The 17951-nt window shown below is 40.5% G+C and overlaps 1 protein-coding gene across 1 annotated transcript; it reads left to right on the forward strand.

Annotated features, from left to right (window-relative positions):
- The first annotated feature begins 14276 nt into the window (after window positions 1-14276).
- Window positions 14277-15119, forward strand: LOC129769506 (transmembrane protein 70 homolog, mitochondrial). The gene is made up of 2 exons (XM_055771825.1): window positions 14277-14815; window positions 14878-15119. The coding sequence occupies exons 1-2, from the start codon at window positions 14354-14356 to the stop codon at window positions 15079-15081; spliced, it is 666 nt and encodes a 221-aa protein (XP_055627800.1). The 5' UTR covers window positions 14277-14353; the 3' UTR covers window positions 15082-15119.
- The last annotated feature ends 2832 nt before the right edge of the window (window positions 15120-17951 follow it).

Genomic DNA, 17951 nt, shown 5'->3' on the forward strand with positions numbered 1-17951 from the left:
TGGTCTTGTGTTTCAATTGCTGTTTCAGGTGCTATATTCACTCAACAAAACGTCAACAGAATGAAACGGCACATTGAATATCATCCATTGGAAATGTCTTATTGTAGAATCGCAAACATTTACATTCACGAAACCAAACGTCTTTGATGTGGGAACAGAATTTGTTCGTTCAAATATGTCTTCAGCCACCTGATTGCGATGATTTTTTTATGAAAATGGAGCTCTTTTGGTACTAGTCGTGCTGTGATATTTCTCATATTCAAGACATCAACCAAAATATGACGAACGAAATCGTGAGAAATATTTAATTCATGGATTAGCTCTTTCAAACTTTAATGACAATTTCCGAGCACCATTCATTTTATTTCGTTGATGTTTTCATCAGTTGGAAAGGTCCTTCAATCGTTCATCTCTACTCGGCTGTCTTTGAAACTATTCATACACTCGTGTGTTCGACATAGTTGAGGCACCAAATGTATTATAGAATATTTTCAACGTTTCGGCACAAGAAATTTTATTTGCAACACAAAATTTCACACAATATCTTTGACCAATTGAATTATCCATATCGAAAATCGCCAAGCAAAAAAAATAACTTGTTCATAATGACGCTGTAAACAAATAACAAAGAAATGGCAGATCGCGCTCAAAATTGACTTTAAAACCACTACCAATAGTAGTACCAACTTTAAAAAAATTAAAAATGTTCAGCGGGAAAATTTCAAATAACAAATTCACGGTATATATTTGACAGAATGAATTACGATTCACCAGTCTTTATGTACTAAGGAAAGGCGTCAAAGACCATCCACCAATACCATTGCGACAAAGTATCGTGCAGAATAATTTCTATTCCAGTCTTGCTCCATCCAGCGAGCACCCAACAGCCTCTCTTAATGTTAAGAGTTACGTTTAAAATTTTCAAACTGCCTTTTTGAATGCTATGACAAATTTGGTTTTCGATCTTCATGTGTGTTCATTTGTATGTTTATGTGTGTAAGTAGTGGCTAGCCCAGAGGCTATTAATTACCTCAGGGTTGGCTTTGGATAACAGGTATGAAAAATGAAAGGTAAGTATATTTTATATATTTTTTATTCCATTTCAGGTGTTAGTATTCGAAGCGGCCGAGCAGGAATCGGAATCGAAAGGCTTGTATTGGTACTCACGCACGATGTCTGCGAACGGAATTCAGTGAGCGGGGACCACGTTCAGCCAGTCTTCATTGTACCTTCCCCTCAAAGATGTCCTCACCCGTTGACGTGTTGAGCAACGATGACAATAGCACTCGTTAACCACTGGCACTTCTTTGATCTGAGCATAAAGGGTGTGTCACATCAAATTGCATCACGGAAAAAACGCTGTAGAAATACGCCCAGTAGAACGATCCTTTTGAAAATTTTAGACAGTAAAATAAAAACTATTAAACAACTTTTGGCATTTTCTTTTTATTCATACTTCGAGCCCAAGCCCGTATGCTCGCACCTTCCTCTTTACCCCGTCCATAAGGTTCTGTACAACGTCAGGTTGTAGTTTTTTTTTAACAGAAATCCATTTTCTTTTGAAGTCCGCCTCCGATTTGACAACTTTTGGGTTCTTCCGGAGGGCCTGATTCATAATCGCCCAATATTTCTCTATTGGGCGAAGCTCCGGCGCGTTGGGCGGGTTCATTTCCTTTGGCACGAAGGTGACCCCGTTGGCTTCGTACCACTCCAACACGTCCTTTGAATAGTGGCACGAAGCTAGATCCGGCCAGAAGATGGTCGGGCCCTCGTGCTGCTTCAATAGTGGTAAAGCGCTTCTGTAGGCACTACTTAAGGTAAACCTGCCCGTTTACCGTGCCGGTCATCACGAAGGGGGCGCTCCGCTTTCCGCAAGAGCAGATCGCTTGCCACACCATGTACTTTTTGGCAAACTTGGATAGTTTCTGCTTGCGAATCTCCTCCGGAACGCTGAATTCGTCCTCTGCGGAGAAGAACAACAGGCCCGGCAGCTGACGAAAGTCCGCTTTGACATGGGCGATAAGTTGCTCTATAACCCTTAACCTACTACTCAGTGGAAACTAGGATCTACAGGGTCGTAAATAAGAACAACGGTACATCACTCACACTTATCCATATTATTCTGTCAGATGTAATTCACATAGGATCTGGCAACAATCCTGAACCGAACAAGGAGGTTGAAACTGCGAGCGGATTAAGGTTTCTAATGCTCAAAGGCCACAGGGTCAACTGTTCTATGCCGAACCGCACAGTGAGGGAGGCATGAAGACACCTTTCGTGTCCGAAAAACGCAACAAATAGTGAAATGTAGTGATTTTTCAACACCATGAACGGTTTCAAACTATTCTCATTATTAACATCTTTACTTTGAACAACAAACAACAATATAATAATCTTTTGGAATAAATTAACTATCCAATATAAGGTTCTTCTGTATACTTATTTTAAATCTAAATGTGACGTCACATGCTTCTACTTGCGGTTTTATGAATTTTATGAGGTTTATGTGGGCCACGGCGATGGATCAGGGTGGGTGGCGATGACGTGGTATCTGCGGTGCGAGATGATTTCAATTCTGTTTCTGGTTCATGCAGGTTCATGCAGTTTGTTTCTGGTTCATTCTGTTTCTGGTTCATGCAACTTCCAACCGTGCAATAAACCTCTCCTCAACCTGCAGAGAACCGACAGACAACACACACCTCTCTCGACTGCTGAGAGTGGAGGTGCGACTGCTTCCCTTGGATGGATGTGGTATAGTATATTTCCAGATTGCTTAGCCACGAAGACTTTCTACAACACCAGTTCTATTGTTGGTTATTCAATCCTGATCGCACCGAGGAACACAATGGCGTCTTTGATCCTGGCGAATAACTGTATGTAATACAAAGAAAAAGGCCCATTGTTGGACCTAACCGCCATGATTAGTCACAATCGCCACATTGTGGTGCCCCGAAACCCTAAACGGACCGCATCTTCCCGCTTTTTCACAATCCTACATATGCATATGAATATATTCAATGATTTACCTTTTTCTCACATAAAGTGTGACTGTACGTTGCACACTTTGAGATAGTTTTAGAGCGAATATCAAACCTACTAACACACTAAGTTTTTATTCGTCCAAAAGTGGTTCTTTTCCTCACCGTCAATCTACGGAAGAAACCAGGCATGACGTTAGTAAATTCACTTTTTACTTCCCTTGGCCCTTTCGGCCACTTAGCCAATTTAATCAAGGCGCGCACTAACTGATCTCTAGTGTAGTCAGGATAGAACTCCGTTGACTCCTGCTAACACGCCGAGCAAGAGGTCGACAATCAACCTCATTAATCTAGAAAACCCGAGCTTTTCGGTATTTATGTTTTGGATCCTACTCGCGCGTGCCTTCATCCCTGCCCGATTCATGGAAGACCTTCTCGGGCGAACGGCAACTGTCATACGCCGAGAGTAAAGGCTGATTTAGACGATGCCAGTCAGCGCTCTAGTTGAAGTATTCAGTGAATAGAGAACAGACACTCTGTTCAAGTTAGCTCTATTTTGGAACTACCGGTTACAACACGTCGTGTTGCTAGCAATATGTGTTGCTCTGTAAAGGCGATAGTGATATCGTATTGCGTCGGTGTGTGAGCCCAACAAAATTCAATGGAAAAATCCAGTGGCGATAACATTGCATGTTGATAGTTGCTAGTTGCTTATTGCTCCGAAGTGCTAGCCGCCTAAGCCTTCGATGTATGTCTCAGTGCCACTCTGCAGACCGCCTATTGGACTCAGGAGTGTGGTAATGGATCCACGTTTCATGCATTGTCACAAACCGTCGAAAGAAGCCCACTCGATTACGCTTCAACAACGCCAAACCGGCTGTTGAATCATCAACACGCCGCAGTTTTTGGTCAACGGTCAACAAACGCGGCATCCATCGCGCGGCGAGCTTTTTCATGTCCAAAATTCGTGCAAAATGTATTCCACACATTATTTTGAAATGCCTACGACTTCAGCTAACTCGCGTAACTTCGTAGCTTCTTTCGGCCTTCCAGAGCGAGGCGCATCTGCGGTGCTTGTACAGCCCATTTTGAATCCACTAAACCACTGATAAACTGTTGTTCTCGAAGGAGCGGAAGTGGAATAACATTTCGTCAACCACTGCAATGACTGTTCAGGAGTTTTTCCCATCAAAAAACAATGTTTGATCAAAATACGATATTCCTCTTTTTTTATTTTGTATACGAATGCTCAGGTAGTGACACCTGAAGAACTGTAGTTTGTGAACAATTAACCGAAATTTCATGAAACTTCACACATAAGCTAGTGACAGATGAACCTTTCGAAATGAATCTTGATCATTTTTAGTGGCGCCATCTGTTGAAAAATTCCTTTTTGCAGCCCAGTGAAATTCGAGAATTGGGTTGATTTTCCGGCCCAGTCAACGAACGTTCACTGTATAGACAGTCACACATGCGTTTTTTCATGCAAAGATTAATGCGATTTATGCGATCGGCTTGAATGCAAAAATATATGTGTCATGCAGATAAATTTTATACGAAAATTATTCTCAGTGCCGTTCAACGCATAGTTGTCCCATGTTCCAATATCAGCAACTGAGAAAAACTCAATCAACATTTTCTTTCATTTTTGTCTACCAGAAGCTTTAAGGGGGTATTATAGTGTAGAGACACAAATCTCGGACGTTTTTCCAAGCTCCGTAATAATATAACAAAGAATATTTCACTATTTGTTCATCTATCTTTTAACAATAAAACAAAAATTTGAACGGAGAAAAAAATATTCTTAACTAGATAGTTAAAAAATCGAACAGATTCTGAATCAGTAAAGATGCCGCTATCGCATAAACCTCGCACAAGTCAAAAATATCTTTTTTGACAAAATGGCGGCCGTTTGAAAAACAAAATGCGGTTCAAAACGTTTTTTCTGACGTTTCCCGATTTTTCGACATGAATCGGTTCAGTAGAACTTGAGATATCGTGTACGCCAGTTTGAGAAAAATAGTTTCGAGAAAAACGCGTTGAAATGGCTCTAACTCGGTAAATAATAGGGTTTTTAATAAATTCTTTCTAGAATATATTATTAAATACCTAAACTACAGAAAATAAGTTTTTTTTTATTTTTTTTTCAAATTTCTGGACTAGAATACTGCCTTTAGCATTTTAGTTCAGCAATACACCTGGTTTTTTTTATAAGCACTAAAATATGTTTCTATGAAATGTGAAGATCCCTTCTCTTGAATCAATCAAGCATGACTACGAGCTCAAAATTCATGGTGGGACAGTTATGCCAGAATATCAACATGGGACAATTGAGAATGATGTTTTTAAACATTGGGAACAAATTTTTTTTGTTTTCCGGAAGATTATGAATAAAAACATCGTTTTATGAAAAAAGTGAAGGTTGTCAAAAAAGATCCAATTGAAATGCAAAATAGATCCAACGATCAGGAGTAACATTTTTCTTATGATAATCAACACTATAAAAAAGGTATTGTTATCAAAGGCAAAAATAATGAAACTTATAAAATGAACGAACTATATTTTTGCGTCAATTGTTTAATTGACCATTGTATCTCTGAAAGAGCATCTCATAATGCAAGGTACCAGCCAAGAGCACACCGGTAGTTCTCTGACTTGGTTGATTGGTTTTTTTCTTCAACAACTTCCAGCGCAGCGTTGGACACCTTCATTTTGGCAACGTTAGAGAGTGAGCTTTCTGACGCCACATACCAAGCAATCTATAATTAAAATAAAATGAATGATATGTTTCATACAAGCAGAAAAGCTACCTCTGATATTTAGCACAACATTTTGATGTTTTGAATTTGTCTCGAACAGATGAATAGGACTTCGCATGGCTTTTTACTTGCAATAAGATTCTACGATGTTGTCAGAATATGGATTAGGATCTTCCCGAATGAAATGCTGAGGAAATGCCCGAATAGTGCTGAGGATGAATACAACAGTAAAGCAATTTGCGCTTCGTGTTGATGATGGACGTAATCTTCTGAGTTAGGTTTCCTTTCCGGTTGAAACGATGTATTTCTATCAAAATGATCCTGAAAATGTGTATGAAAGGCCTGCAACACTTTTGGTTTTCTATAGTTCAAACATCGTACTTACTCCACAGCCTTATTATTACACAGGAACCCTTATTCGGAACTAGTTTGTCGTTCGTCTCCGCAAAAATCCACCCAGCGTGTCTGTAAAAACGTTTCCGAGAATAAAAGCTTACGCGAACATTTCCACTCGTATTCGGGCACTGAGCAACGCATTTTTAATGTCCACTTTCATTGACATAATATTTTTCTGAACGAAATAAAAACAAACGAAGTCAGAGTCACGTAAATGTTTACTCCTGCGATTTGAAAATATTCGATAAAATGTGGAACGAAGAGATGCCAGATAATTTTAAAAAAAAGTCCGCAAAAACATGTGAATGTCGGTTAAAAATGTGGAAAAGTCTGTAAAAGTATGCAGATCTGTAGAAATGTCTTTCAACGTCAATATTCATAGATTCATTAATGCTTTGTACATCGCGATGCAAGTAAGATTGTATTTTGTATATATATATTCAGTCATTCCATGCCAAACCGATATAGTGGTTCTCAGATTTCTATGAAAAGTGGTAGTTTTTTTTTTATCCCATTTATTTATTTATCAGGCTCATTAGCATTTTATCTGTAACAGAGCCGGGTTTTTATCGTGTACATGTACATATGTTTATGTTTCTATAAATTGTAAATTACACAGTAGAAGTAGTAGCCATTTAGGCGTTAGGTTTTCTGTTCCATTACATTATGGTAAATTACACTCCAGTAGCCATTTCGGCGTAAGGGTATTCTATCTGTTCTTCCATTGTTCAGCAGACCGGACAGCGGAGACAGTTGATATTGATCATTGTTGGGTTATTTATAGAACAGCAGCCCGATGTTTCTTGCAGAGCAGAGCAGTTGTATGGATGAATCGATCTTTGTTCCACCGTGGATCGATCTCCATAGCTGATGATGGTTGCGTGGACGTAATTATTCTATAACAACACAAAGATGGTCAATTGAGGGCCCTGAGTTTGAACTCACGATCGATCGCTTAGCAAGCAAACGCGTAACCAAGTGGCTACGAAGACCCCCTAAGTGGTAGTTTTGTTTTTTATTGCAAAATATTAGACCCGTATTTTTTATTTTTTCGTTAGGGTGACCATTTCTATTTTAGGGTGATCCGAAAATTCAACTTTTTCCACTTTTTCCCAAAAATGACTTTCTTTAAAAATCACTTTTGAACCATTAAACTGATTTAGATGTTCGAAATATCAAATTCACTAGCCTTTTATTAAAAAATATTGAACTTGCAAAAAAGATGGATTTTTTTCCGTAATTATGGATTGTAACCGTTTTTTATTATTTTCATGGTTTTAGACTAGAGGGCGCTATACTTTTTTTATATTTTATTATTATTATTATTAATCTTCGACCTAGTCGCACAGATCTTAAACTTAAACTACGTTCATAATTCGGTTTTTAAAATCATTTTTAGTCATATTAAAGTCGAAACTGCTACTAACATTGTTGAACGCCCTTAGGCAGCTGCTGAATGGGCTGTTGAACCGGGGAGATTAGCCGGGTCGTTCCAGGGAAGGTTACGGAGGGCGAAGCGCACGAATTGCCTCTGTACACGTTCAATGCTGATCACTTGAGCAACGTGATAGGGTGACCAGATCAGCGAGGCATATTCCAGAGTACTGCGCACTAACGTACAGAAAAGCGCTTTCAGGGCATAGATGTAGGTAAACTGCGATGCGTTTCGGCGGATGAATCCGAGAACAGAAAACGCTTTGGCTGTTATGGTGGCGATATGTTCGTTGAACGCTTGGAGTCACTGACAACGCCCAGATCGCGGATGGACTGAACACGTTCTAGAGGAGTTGTGTTAATTGAGTAGACGTGATTGATCGGCGACATACCACGGGTGAACGTGATTACCTTGCATTTAGTGATGTTCAAATGCATACCATTATCGGAGCACCATTGCGAAGTGATGTTGATATCCGTTTGTAGCACAGTACAATCAAGTGTTGACTTGATTACCCTGAATATTTTTAGGTCGTCTGCATATAATAGCTTCCCGGATGACAATCGGGGGCATAGATCATTTATGAAGAGAACAAAGATATGAGACTGTTTACTGTGTCTTCCCGGAAAAAGCTCAGTAGCAAGAGACCCCTCGAACTGGGTCTCAGGGAGGGGCTTCGCGATCAAATAAAAAGACAATACTCTCACCTTCTTTATAAACAACTTATGTTTTATTTGCTGACGATTCTGGCTTGCCTTGGTTGTTCTACGGTGGAGAGAGAGAGAGGCGGATGGCGGACACGACTGTGGTTGATTGTACTGCTGCGCCAGTGTCCACGGCAGGTTGACACGTGGACAGTTGACCGTTGCTCGGCGTCTTCCCTCCTTGACGGCAATCGACAGGCCCAGGACGATACCGGAGTGGCACTGCCGAGAGGGGGCCCTCCTTAACGTTTATGGTCAACTTGACCAGAGGGTGCTCGCTGGTCCTTTTCGGTTAGGCGTAGTGGTGGTCCACTAGGCCGAATGGTGTGCCGGTCAACCGGGAGTTCGTCGAGGAAACTATGTCCAAACTCTTCGACCGAACTCTTGGACAAACGTCCGTCACACACCACGCCTGAGTCCCAAAAACCCCCGTTTTCCATGGCGGATCCTTCCTCGAGCCTTCTCATCGCAATTTTTCGTGGTACAGCGTCCATTTTGTGCCTCGTGTCGCTGACTCTCTCTCGCAATCCTAGCTGTGTCCTGCCATATCGACACGCCACCATTTTCGCCCGGTTTTACAAACAAATTACATACACATTGCAATTACTTCCCTACTTAACAAAATATATTCCCTACTAAAAAAAATTTACAAAAAGGTGACAATACTTTTAAAACAACAACAATGTATTAAAAAAAACTAACAATATTGTAACCAACGGTTACAGATAAGAGGACCCAGTACGCTTCCCTGTGGAACACCGGACGTTATTTCAAATAATTCCGATCGTGCAGAGTTGAGTTGTACGAACGCCTTCCGGCCCGTCAGATAAGATAGTAACCAGTCCGTGATTCAGTTTGGAAAGCCCATGTGCTTCAGCTTCTCCACTGCGAAGGCATGCGGTACAGTGTCAAAGGCCTTCGAGAAGTCGACATAAATAGAATCGACTTGATTCCGACGTTCCATTTCCTGGAACAAGCTGCTTGTGTAGCACATCAAGTTGGATGTTGTGGAGCGACGAGGAACAAATCCATGCTGGTATTCAGAAATCGACGGTGTTGCTGCAGCCAGTAAAACTTTATGAATGAGGGATTCTAGAACTTTTCCTATGCAACAGAGTATCGAGATGCCGCGGTAGTTTTCGACTCGTTGCAAGCTTCCAGCTTTATGAATGGGGATCATAGAAGCAGTTTTCCACATAGCCGGAAACGTTTTCTCTTGCACGGATCGATTAAACAGTAGTGTCAAAGGCTCCACTAGAGATGTAACACAGTTTTTGAATAAAAGTGGTGGTAAACCATCGACTCCTGCTCCTTTTGACACGTCAAGATCTTCTAATACATTCCGCACTTCTGCCCTAGAGAAATCGATGAGGGGCAGATGAACATTATAGAAAGGCACATCTTGGAAACTACTTTGATGAATTTGAAGCGAGGTAGAGCTGAACACACTTTGAAAGTAGTTTGAAAATAGATTTGCAGCTTCTTCGGCAGAGGTAGCCGTAGATGAGTTGTAGCTTACGTTGTTGGGCACACGATTATTGGTTCGTTGTAGTTTTACAAATTTCCAAAATGTCGAAGGATTTTTCTTCAGTGATGACTGTGACCTGATCACATAATCGTAGTGGGCAGAGACAAGACGTTCCTTATAGCTGACTTCAGCTTGCCGTAGAAGATCTCTATTTGAATCTGTTTTAGATTCGAAGAAATGTTTGCGGGCTTTGCGGAGTCTGTTTCGCAGGTTACGCAGCTCGGCATTCCACCAAGGCTTCCTGTAGGTAGAACTGATAGCACGGCGACGACGGGGAACATTAGCGTGCAAGATTTCGAGTAATTTATCATAGAACAGCAGTACGTTCTCATCGACAAAGTCACCTTGGAAATAATTCTGCCAGTTTACTGACGAGAGTTCAACATTCAGAGATGAGAAATCGCACCTCCGAAAGTCAAAATCGAAAGCTGCGGGATGCAAATCTACCTGGTCGTAAATGCAGCAATGGGTATCTACTTGCGAGACGAATGGTACGTGATGAACGTCGATATTCAGGAGAGGAAGTGGAGGTGCGAAAATTTCGAGATCGTCCGGTGAATTAACGAACGCCAAATCAAGGAGCCTACCATTGCAATTTGTGAGAGAGTTCACTTGTACCAAACCACAAGCAAGAATGGATTCCGCAATTGTAACTTCATGTTCACTAGATGCGTTTACCGGCAAAAGTCCATTGATATCTTCGTCAAAATGCCAACGCAAATAAGGGAGGTTATAGTCGCCCAATAGTAGAACGATATCATTTTCAGATGATCGATCACAAATGCTCTGAACGGCCGAAGCGTGAGTGGAATATAATCTTGGATCAGAGTTAGGTCGTAAGTAGATACCGACGACGTATATGGATCGATGTGGAAGCAGTAAGCATATAGCAACTTGCTCTTTTTGCTCACAGTTCACCAAGGAGACTGAACTGCAGCAAATACCGGCTATAACTGCGATAAGCACTCCACCGCCCCTCTGAAGATCGCTAGTGGACTCATTACGATCGCAACGAAACACTGAGTAATCTGACGTCAGCTCGACGTCGCATATATCCGGGCGAAGCCATGTGTCGGTGAGCACGACCACGTCGATAAAGCAAGTTTGAGATCGTTCGTTTTAGTGCGTAGTCCTCTAACATTCTGGTAGTAGATGGACAGGATGGAGACTCCGTTGCAGTTGCAGTGGTGGCTGCTGGCAGAAATCGAAGAGGCTAGGCGATAAGACTCTGGCGTTCCGCTCGCAGGTTCATTGGCGAGTGTGGAACTGTCGACGGTAGTGCGGCTGAAAACGGGTCGAGTATCAGGAAGCGATGATTGGGCGAACGATATGTACTTGCCTGGCATAGCAGGCTGGAACTGGATTTATTTGGTTGCGACAAAGTGGTCGGTTGAACGGTCGCGACTGTTCTGGGCCTAGAAGGGGCTTCCGTAGTGCTTTTTGATATGCGTCCCGGCGAATGCTGAATTCCATTGAATTGCGTGCGTCGATGCTAGCGATCTTTTCGCAGTAAGTTGCTGAAAGCCGAGGTTTGGTCAGAAAGCGTCGAGTTCGTATTGTAAGTGTACTTGCCCGACTGAACAGGTTGGGAAGCCCCCTCTCCGGAATCGAACACAGGACCGGGACGACTGCAGCTGGAACTGATGAGATTTGGCTCGACTGTGCCGAAAGGATAAGGGCTACCCATAGAACCTGTTCGCATGCGTCCCGGATTGCCCTCAGTGCAAGATGTTGATGAAGCTTGTTGACAAGGTGATCGATCGTTCGTTGCTGATTCTAAGGCAAGTTCGGATGTGGCATATTTCTTCATGAATGCTGAGGATTTTTTACATAACATATCTCGATATCAGAGATGCCATTTTTTCGTTTTCAAAAATTCCTTTCCTTTTTTCAAAAATTTATAACCTTTGAACTACTGAACGGATTTAGATGATCGATACATCTAATTGAAGCCAATAACTTGCAAAAAAAATGGATTTTATTCTCGTAATTATTGATTGTAGTCATTTTTAATTGTTTTCGTGGCTTTGGACTAGAGGGCTTAACATTAATATGAGCATTGTGTGTTTTGCTCAGCTGAGGTGAATATGGCACTTCCGAACGATGTTTCATGTCAATCAATATCTGCGTTGTTAATTTTTCTGAATGATTGTCTGTCTTTGGTACTCTTTAGTATCAACATTTGGTAACACTGACAAGGGCCAATGAATGAACGTTTTAACGGAGTGAGGGCGCGGCCTTTCACCAAAAATGCCATACGGAGAGTCAAATATCTTTGATGTGATGAACAGAGTCTCTCATTTTTCAAAAACTTGTGAAATATTGTTATATCCAAAAAGTCAGCAACAGAAATAGTATTTTGCAGATATGTCTGTAAATTTACAAACATATCTGTAAATCTGGGATCTCTGGTGGTCTGAGAATTTATTGCAAGAAATCGCTTGAAAAAATACATGAATTTGCTTGAAAATGAAGTGGATTTGATTCCGCACCACTTAGGGGACAACTATGCGGAATAAATGGATGAATATTCCTCCCAAATACAATAAAAAAACTCGTAGAAAATGGCTGAATACAGCTAAAAATAGTTGCAATGAACAAGGGTGTTATCATACTAGAGATGAAATTCTTGAAAGTCTTGGAAATCAAGTTGGAATTTCAACCACCGTACTGCCGTTCTACGCATAGTTGTCCAATGTTATAATAACATCAAGCTCAATTGTCCCATGTTGATATTCTATTCATAAGGAAGGAGGCGATGTGGCGTAATGGTAACATCCATACCTCTCACGCTAAAGGTCACGAGTTCAATTCTCACTCCCGACATTCTTCCAAAAATGGAAGCAAAGTGACGAACCAGCCAAATGTGTTGAAAGTCACTAAAATACAGATAAAAAAAACTATTCATAACTGTCTCACCATGTATTTTTTGTAAATTCATATCGGATAAGTCGGTTCAAGTACAAGAATTTCATGTCACACTTTCAGCAGGCCTAATGCACTCTTTCCTGGTTTGGAAGAACGAACTAATTCTCAAACAAATAAGATAAAGTTTAACAGAACACGTGTACACGTGGTTAGCGAATGCCTAATAACAATGAGATTTATATTCTGCGAAGGTGTTGCAGATCACTCATTTCTTCATAAAACGATGTTTCTATGCATAATCTTTCGAAAACACACAAAAAAAAATATTGTTTGTTCCCAGTATATCAGAAAACAACATCAAGTTCAATTGTCCCATGTTGATATTCTAGGCATAACAGTCCCACCATGAATTTTTAAACCCGTAATCAAGCTCGATTGATTCAGTGAGGGGATCTCATCACATTTCATTAAACAATAGTATAGTGCTTATAAAAAACCCGGTGTATTGCTAAATAGAAATGCTTAAAGCTTTTGGTAGACAAATATGCGAGAAAACTTTGATTGTGTTTTTCTCGGTTGCTGATTTTGGAACATGGGACAACTATGCGTAGAACGGCAGCGTACGGATATGAGTTTGAGTCAATTTTCTTACATTCGCACATACGTTTGCACATACACTCGCCGTTCTAGGAGAAACAAAAACCGTTATTCTGAAAACAGATAGCAAATCTTTTCACTCTCATATGACACTGTGACATTATCTGAATAAAATGTTCCGAAAGCTAGTTTTAGACTTTCAAATGAAGGGAAAAAAGATTTCTCGCTTATTTTTTGAAAAGGTCCTATGTAACAAAAGTAAACAAATCGAGTTAATGGATGCACGCTCTTAGTTTTCAATCATTGAATGCATTACAAAAACAATCGTTCATGTATCTATCTTCTTCATCTTTTTATCGCCGATACAAAAAATATCCAATGTGCAGATTCGTATTTTAAGCACTCGGCTGTTACTTCGGACGCCACTTTCCTCCGACGCTCGGAACGTCCGAAGTAACAAAGCAGTCAAAACAACACAAAGTCGTACTTCGGTCGTTTTGGTTTTTTGTTTCTTACAGGCATTGTTAGCGATTTCAGTGCAATTCAACGAGTGATAACAACAATAATACGTCTTTAGACCGAAATGCTGATATTTTAATTGCTGTTTAGTAGTTAGTTTCAGATTCGCATCGTGCAACGTAATATGTCCAATGTGCAAACGCGGCAGTCAAAACGTCCAATCTAACATTTTTCGTTCCTAGGCTTCAAATTTAAGCTCAAATCACTGAACAACAGTTACGATTGGTTTTACAGAGTTATTCTTGACTGCTAGTGGTGAAAGTAGATATAGAGATCGATACCTTTCAATACAATTCGCAGATTAATGTTCGGGTCTTCAACTTCGTTTTTCTCGAGTTGACGAAAATGTTACATTGGACCTTTTCAAAAGTTACGCGAGATTTGCATGATGGCGTACGATTTCGAGTTTGAATCACTGTATCTTGATTCCGGATATCGCACAGCTCTTTTTTTCACAGTTTACTAGAAATGTCATCGGCATAATATTTTGTTTTGATTGTAAAGTTATACAACAGTAATAGATACGAGGAGTTGCGTACGAGCAACCAAACCACAGACTGTAAATTAAAATGGTTATAGTGCAGGTTTTGACTAGAGAATTCAGGAACTATTTGCCTTTATTGAAACAAGTGAATCGACAAACGTTCAATAATGCCATCACCACAGTTAATCTAAGGTCATTGTCGGTAAATCGACATTTCTGCAGTAAACCATCCGGTGACTACACAAATGAAAGTAGTTTCAAAGTGTACTATGGCATCTTAACTCCACAAATCCGAGCTGTGAAAGTATTTTCTCTGGCCACTAGCATAGGTGGTATAGTGGCACAACCAATTCTTCTAGAGCAAGCAAGCAAAATCGGCGGAACACCGATGATTGTGGCCGTTTGTGGTTTTGCGGGATTTTTTACTTTCATCACACCGTTTTTGCTTCATCTCATCACAAAACGGTACGTAACAGAGCTACATTACGATGAAACTACGAAGGAATACGCGGCTACAACAATTAGTTTTCTGATGCAACGGCAGCAGGTAATTGGAAAATTGTTCATTAGCAAATCGTGTGATACTATTCTTGTTTCATTTCGCCTTAGACTAAATTCAAATTGGACGATGTTGTCGTGCCCGAAGTACCGGGAATGTTCAGCACATTCACAGTGAAGAATAAGGGTCTGTTCGTCGATCCGAAACTATTTGCGGATCCAACACATTATATCAAGATCATGGGTTATGACAAACCGATCGATTTTAAGTTTGAAGAGGCACGGCGGAATGCACAGGAGAACAGTAGCAAGTGATGTGGTATTTGGAAGTTAATAAACTGTTGTTGAAAATATATAACATTTTTTATTCAATTGTCTGCTAGCTTTCAGTAGAATTAGGTACACTGCAACGAAAAGCACCAATTTTCAAATCTAATGCAACATTTGTCTCACGACTCTCGATCTTACAGTCATGTGATTTTTTATAAACAGGAAATTGACCTGATAATGAAGATATGACACGCATTCCACGTTCTCCACATATTCTGGAAGCATCGAATGTATCCACTTCCGTTTGTTCGTTTCCATGTTTAATAACGTGGATTCGTTTATCTGGATCATTATTTTTGCAGCCAATAACTTTCATTGCTGTATTTCTCCGAATCCGGCACGCTGACTCTGGGAGTTGTTTATTTAAACATCATGCATTAGGATAGTTTTTTTTATCCCATTTATTTATTTATCAGGCTCATTAGCATTTTATCTGTAACAGAGCCGGGTTTTTATCGTGTACATGTACATATGTTTATGTTTCTATAAATTGTAAATTACACAGTAGAAGTAGTAGCCATTTAGGCGTTAGGTTTTCTGTTCCATTACATTATGGTAAATTACACTCTAGTAGCCATTTCGGCGTAAGGGTATTCTATCTGTTCTTCCATTGTTCAGCAGACCGGACAGCGGAGATAGTTGATATTGATCATTGTTGGGTTATTTATAGAACAGCAGCCCGATGTTTCTTGCTGAGCAGAGCAGTTGTATGGATGAATCGATCTTTGTTCCACCGTGGATCGATCTCCATAGCTGATGATGGTTGCGTGGACGTAGTTATTCTATAACAACACAAAGATGGTCAATTGAGGGCCCTGAGTTTGAACTCACGATCGATCGCTTAGTAAGCGAACGCTTAACCAAGTGGCTACGAAGACCCCCCATTAGGATAGTGTTACGACATGTTTTCTTTCGAAGACCAGCAAAGCGTAGTCAGGCTTCTGTTGTTAAATTGTTGACGATATCAGTGCTATTTAACCTCCTGTACTTGTGTGCAAAATCATAACTCATATACTCGCTCATGGGTCACAGACCGAAAGTTGAACTTGTCAGTATTTATTTTAAGAAGAGGGTATAATTGAATGAAAGATATAAAGAGAAAATATATTTTCTTCATTTTTATTCAGTTTTAATAGTCATTTTATTCGGCCTCCTCAAAACAGTCATTTTTGATACTCCAACACAAATTACGAAATTCGACTTTTTTCGTGTTATTAATTGAAAGTAAGCGACTGAATATAATTCATGAAGGTATAAACAACTAGAAAATAACATAAAAATTTATTAATCGATTGTGGTTTCATTGGTTTAAGAAGCAGAACATATCATAACTGCGTGCTCAAGACAAAAAAATATTGTTCACATTTTATGCAGTTGTAGTGTGTTTTCGGGCCTTTTTTCGAAGAGAAGAATGTATAAGAAAGTTACCAGATGATAAAGGTTCTGGAATATGAAGTTTGCACATTTCTAATATTTTTTGCAGTCTTCAGATTGCAACTCGGTGCTGATGTGCAAGAAGATTTTTGTACCCAGTTGAGCTCCCACTCCTAGCGCACACATGCGCTCTGGCGAATGAGCACGCTACGAAACACAGATGAAATGTTTGGTTGTCAGCGCCGTGGGCGCAAGCTCCATTTTAAGCTGAGTTTTACGCTGAAATTTGCGCCGTGCTGCGCGCTTGAATCTGGATTGCTCTCTCTGTTGAGATATTTTTCTTCACACTTTGCTTGGAACGAACGAAGATAAAGCGGGCGCTAGAATTTGATGTGTATGTGTGTGGGTGCGTTTATAGAATGCGACTCGCATCACACAAGTGAGAAGAAATGTATAGTATCTGAGTTCTGCGCCGGGTACATTTTGCGCTGTCGTGCTTATGAAATTTGTGCGCTTCGCACCAAGAGAGAATACGAGTGTTCTTTGAGCGCGCGCTGATGAAAATTAAACTCAAGCGCAGCGCTGCGTTTGTTTTCTGAAGACTGATTTTTTGTCTCTGTGTTCTTGGTAAACTAAGAATTAATGACTTTTTTTTGACGTAGGACTACGTCTAACCGGAAGATATAGGGGGTGAAATGGAAATCTAGGCACTGAACAAGTAGAAAAAAATGCAAGATTTGGAACGCTTATAACTCGAGCATTTCTCAATAGATCGCAAAGGTTTTTGCATCAATTGATAGGAAATATATCTACGCATCTATCATAACGAATAACATTTAATTTTTCTTGAGATAAATAATTAAATAATTGTAAAATATCAAGCATTGTCAAAATGCACTATGTGCCCATTTTTGATTGGTCCATTTTGTGCTCCTCAAATCGTACCGACCAAAACGGGCAACCAGAGCAGCAGTGAAATAGAATGAAGCACGATTGGAAAGGAAAAAGAAAAAAATGAACGAAACATTGGTCGCAGTCTCACACATGCGTAATTCTCGAGCCAGCCAGTCAGCTTAAAAATCCCCGCTCCGCTGCCGTAACGGTCATTCTCATTCAAACCGTACACCACATCGGTTCGCATCTCAACACATCAACAAACCAACCCAAGCAACCATGTCTGGACATGGTAAAGGAGGAAAAGTGAAGGGAAAGGCAAAATCCCGCTCGAACCGTGTTGATATGGAGTTCCCCGCAAGGGTAGCTAGGCCGATCGCGTTAGTACCAGTCCACCTAGCCGCCGTTATATAGTTTCGGCCGCCGAAGTGATCGAGTTGGCTGGTAAAGCTGCTCGCGACGATAAGAAAAACCGCATTCAGAACAGAACACATCAAGACAACAACAGGCAGTTGCAGCGAGTGGCGAGTGGCAAACGCAATCGCAAAACGGCAGCAGGTAGCAGAAGAAAAAAGTTTGTTCTTTTT

This window comes from Toxorhynchites rutilus, chromosome 2 (genome assembly GCF_029784135.1).
Source record: "Toxorhynchites rutilus septentrionalis strain SRP chromosome 2, ASM2978413v1, whole genome shotgun sequence".
Taxonomy (NCBI): Eukaryota; Metazoa; Arthropoda; class Insecta; order Diptera; family Culicidae; genus Toxorhynchites; species Toxorhynchites rutilus.

Bases quoted from the DNA above. Each gene is read 5' to 3' on its own strand.
- LOC129769506 (XM_055771825.1), top strand. From the start codon at position 14,354: ATGGTTATAGTGCAGGTTTTGACTAGAGAATTCAGGAACTATTTGCCT. The intron at 14,816-14,877 runs GTAATTGGAAAA...ATTTCGCCTTAG, and splicing joins TTCTGATGCAACGGCAGCAG to ACTAAATTCAAATTGGACGA.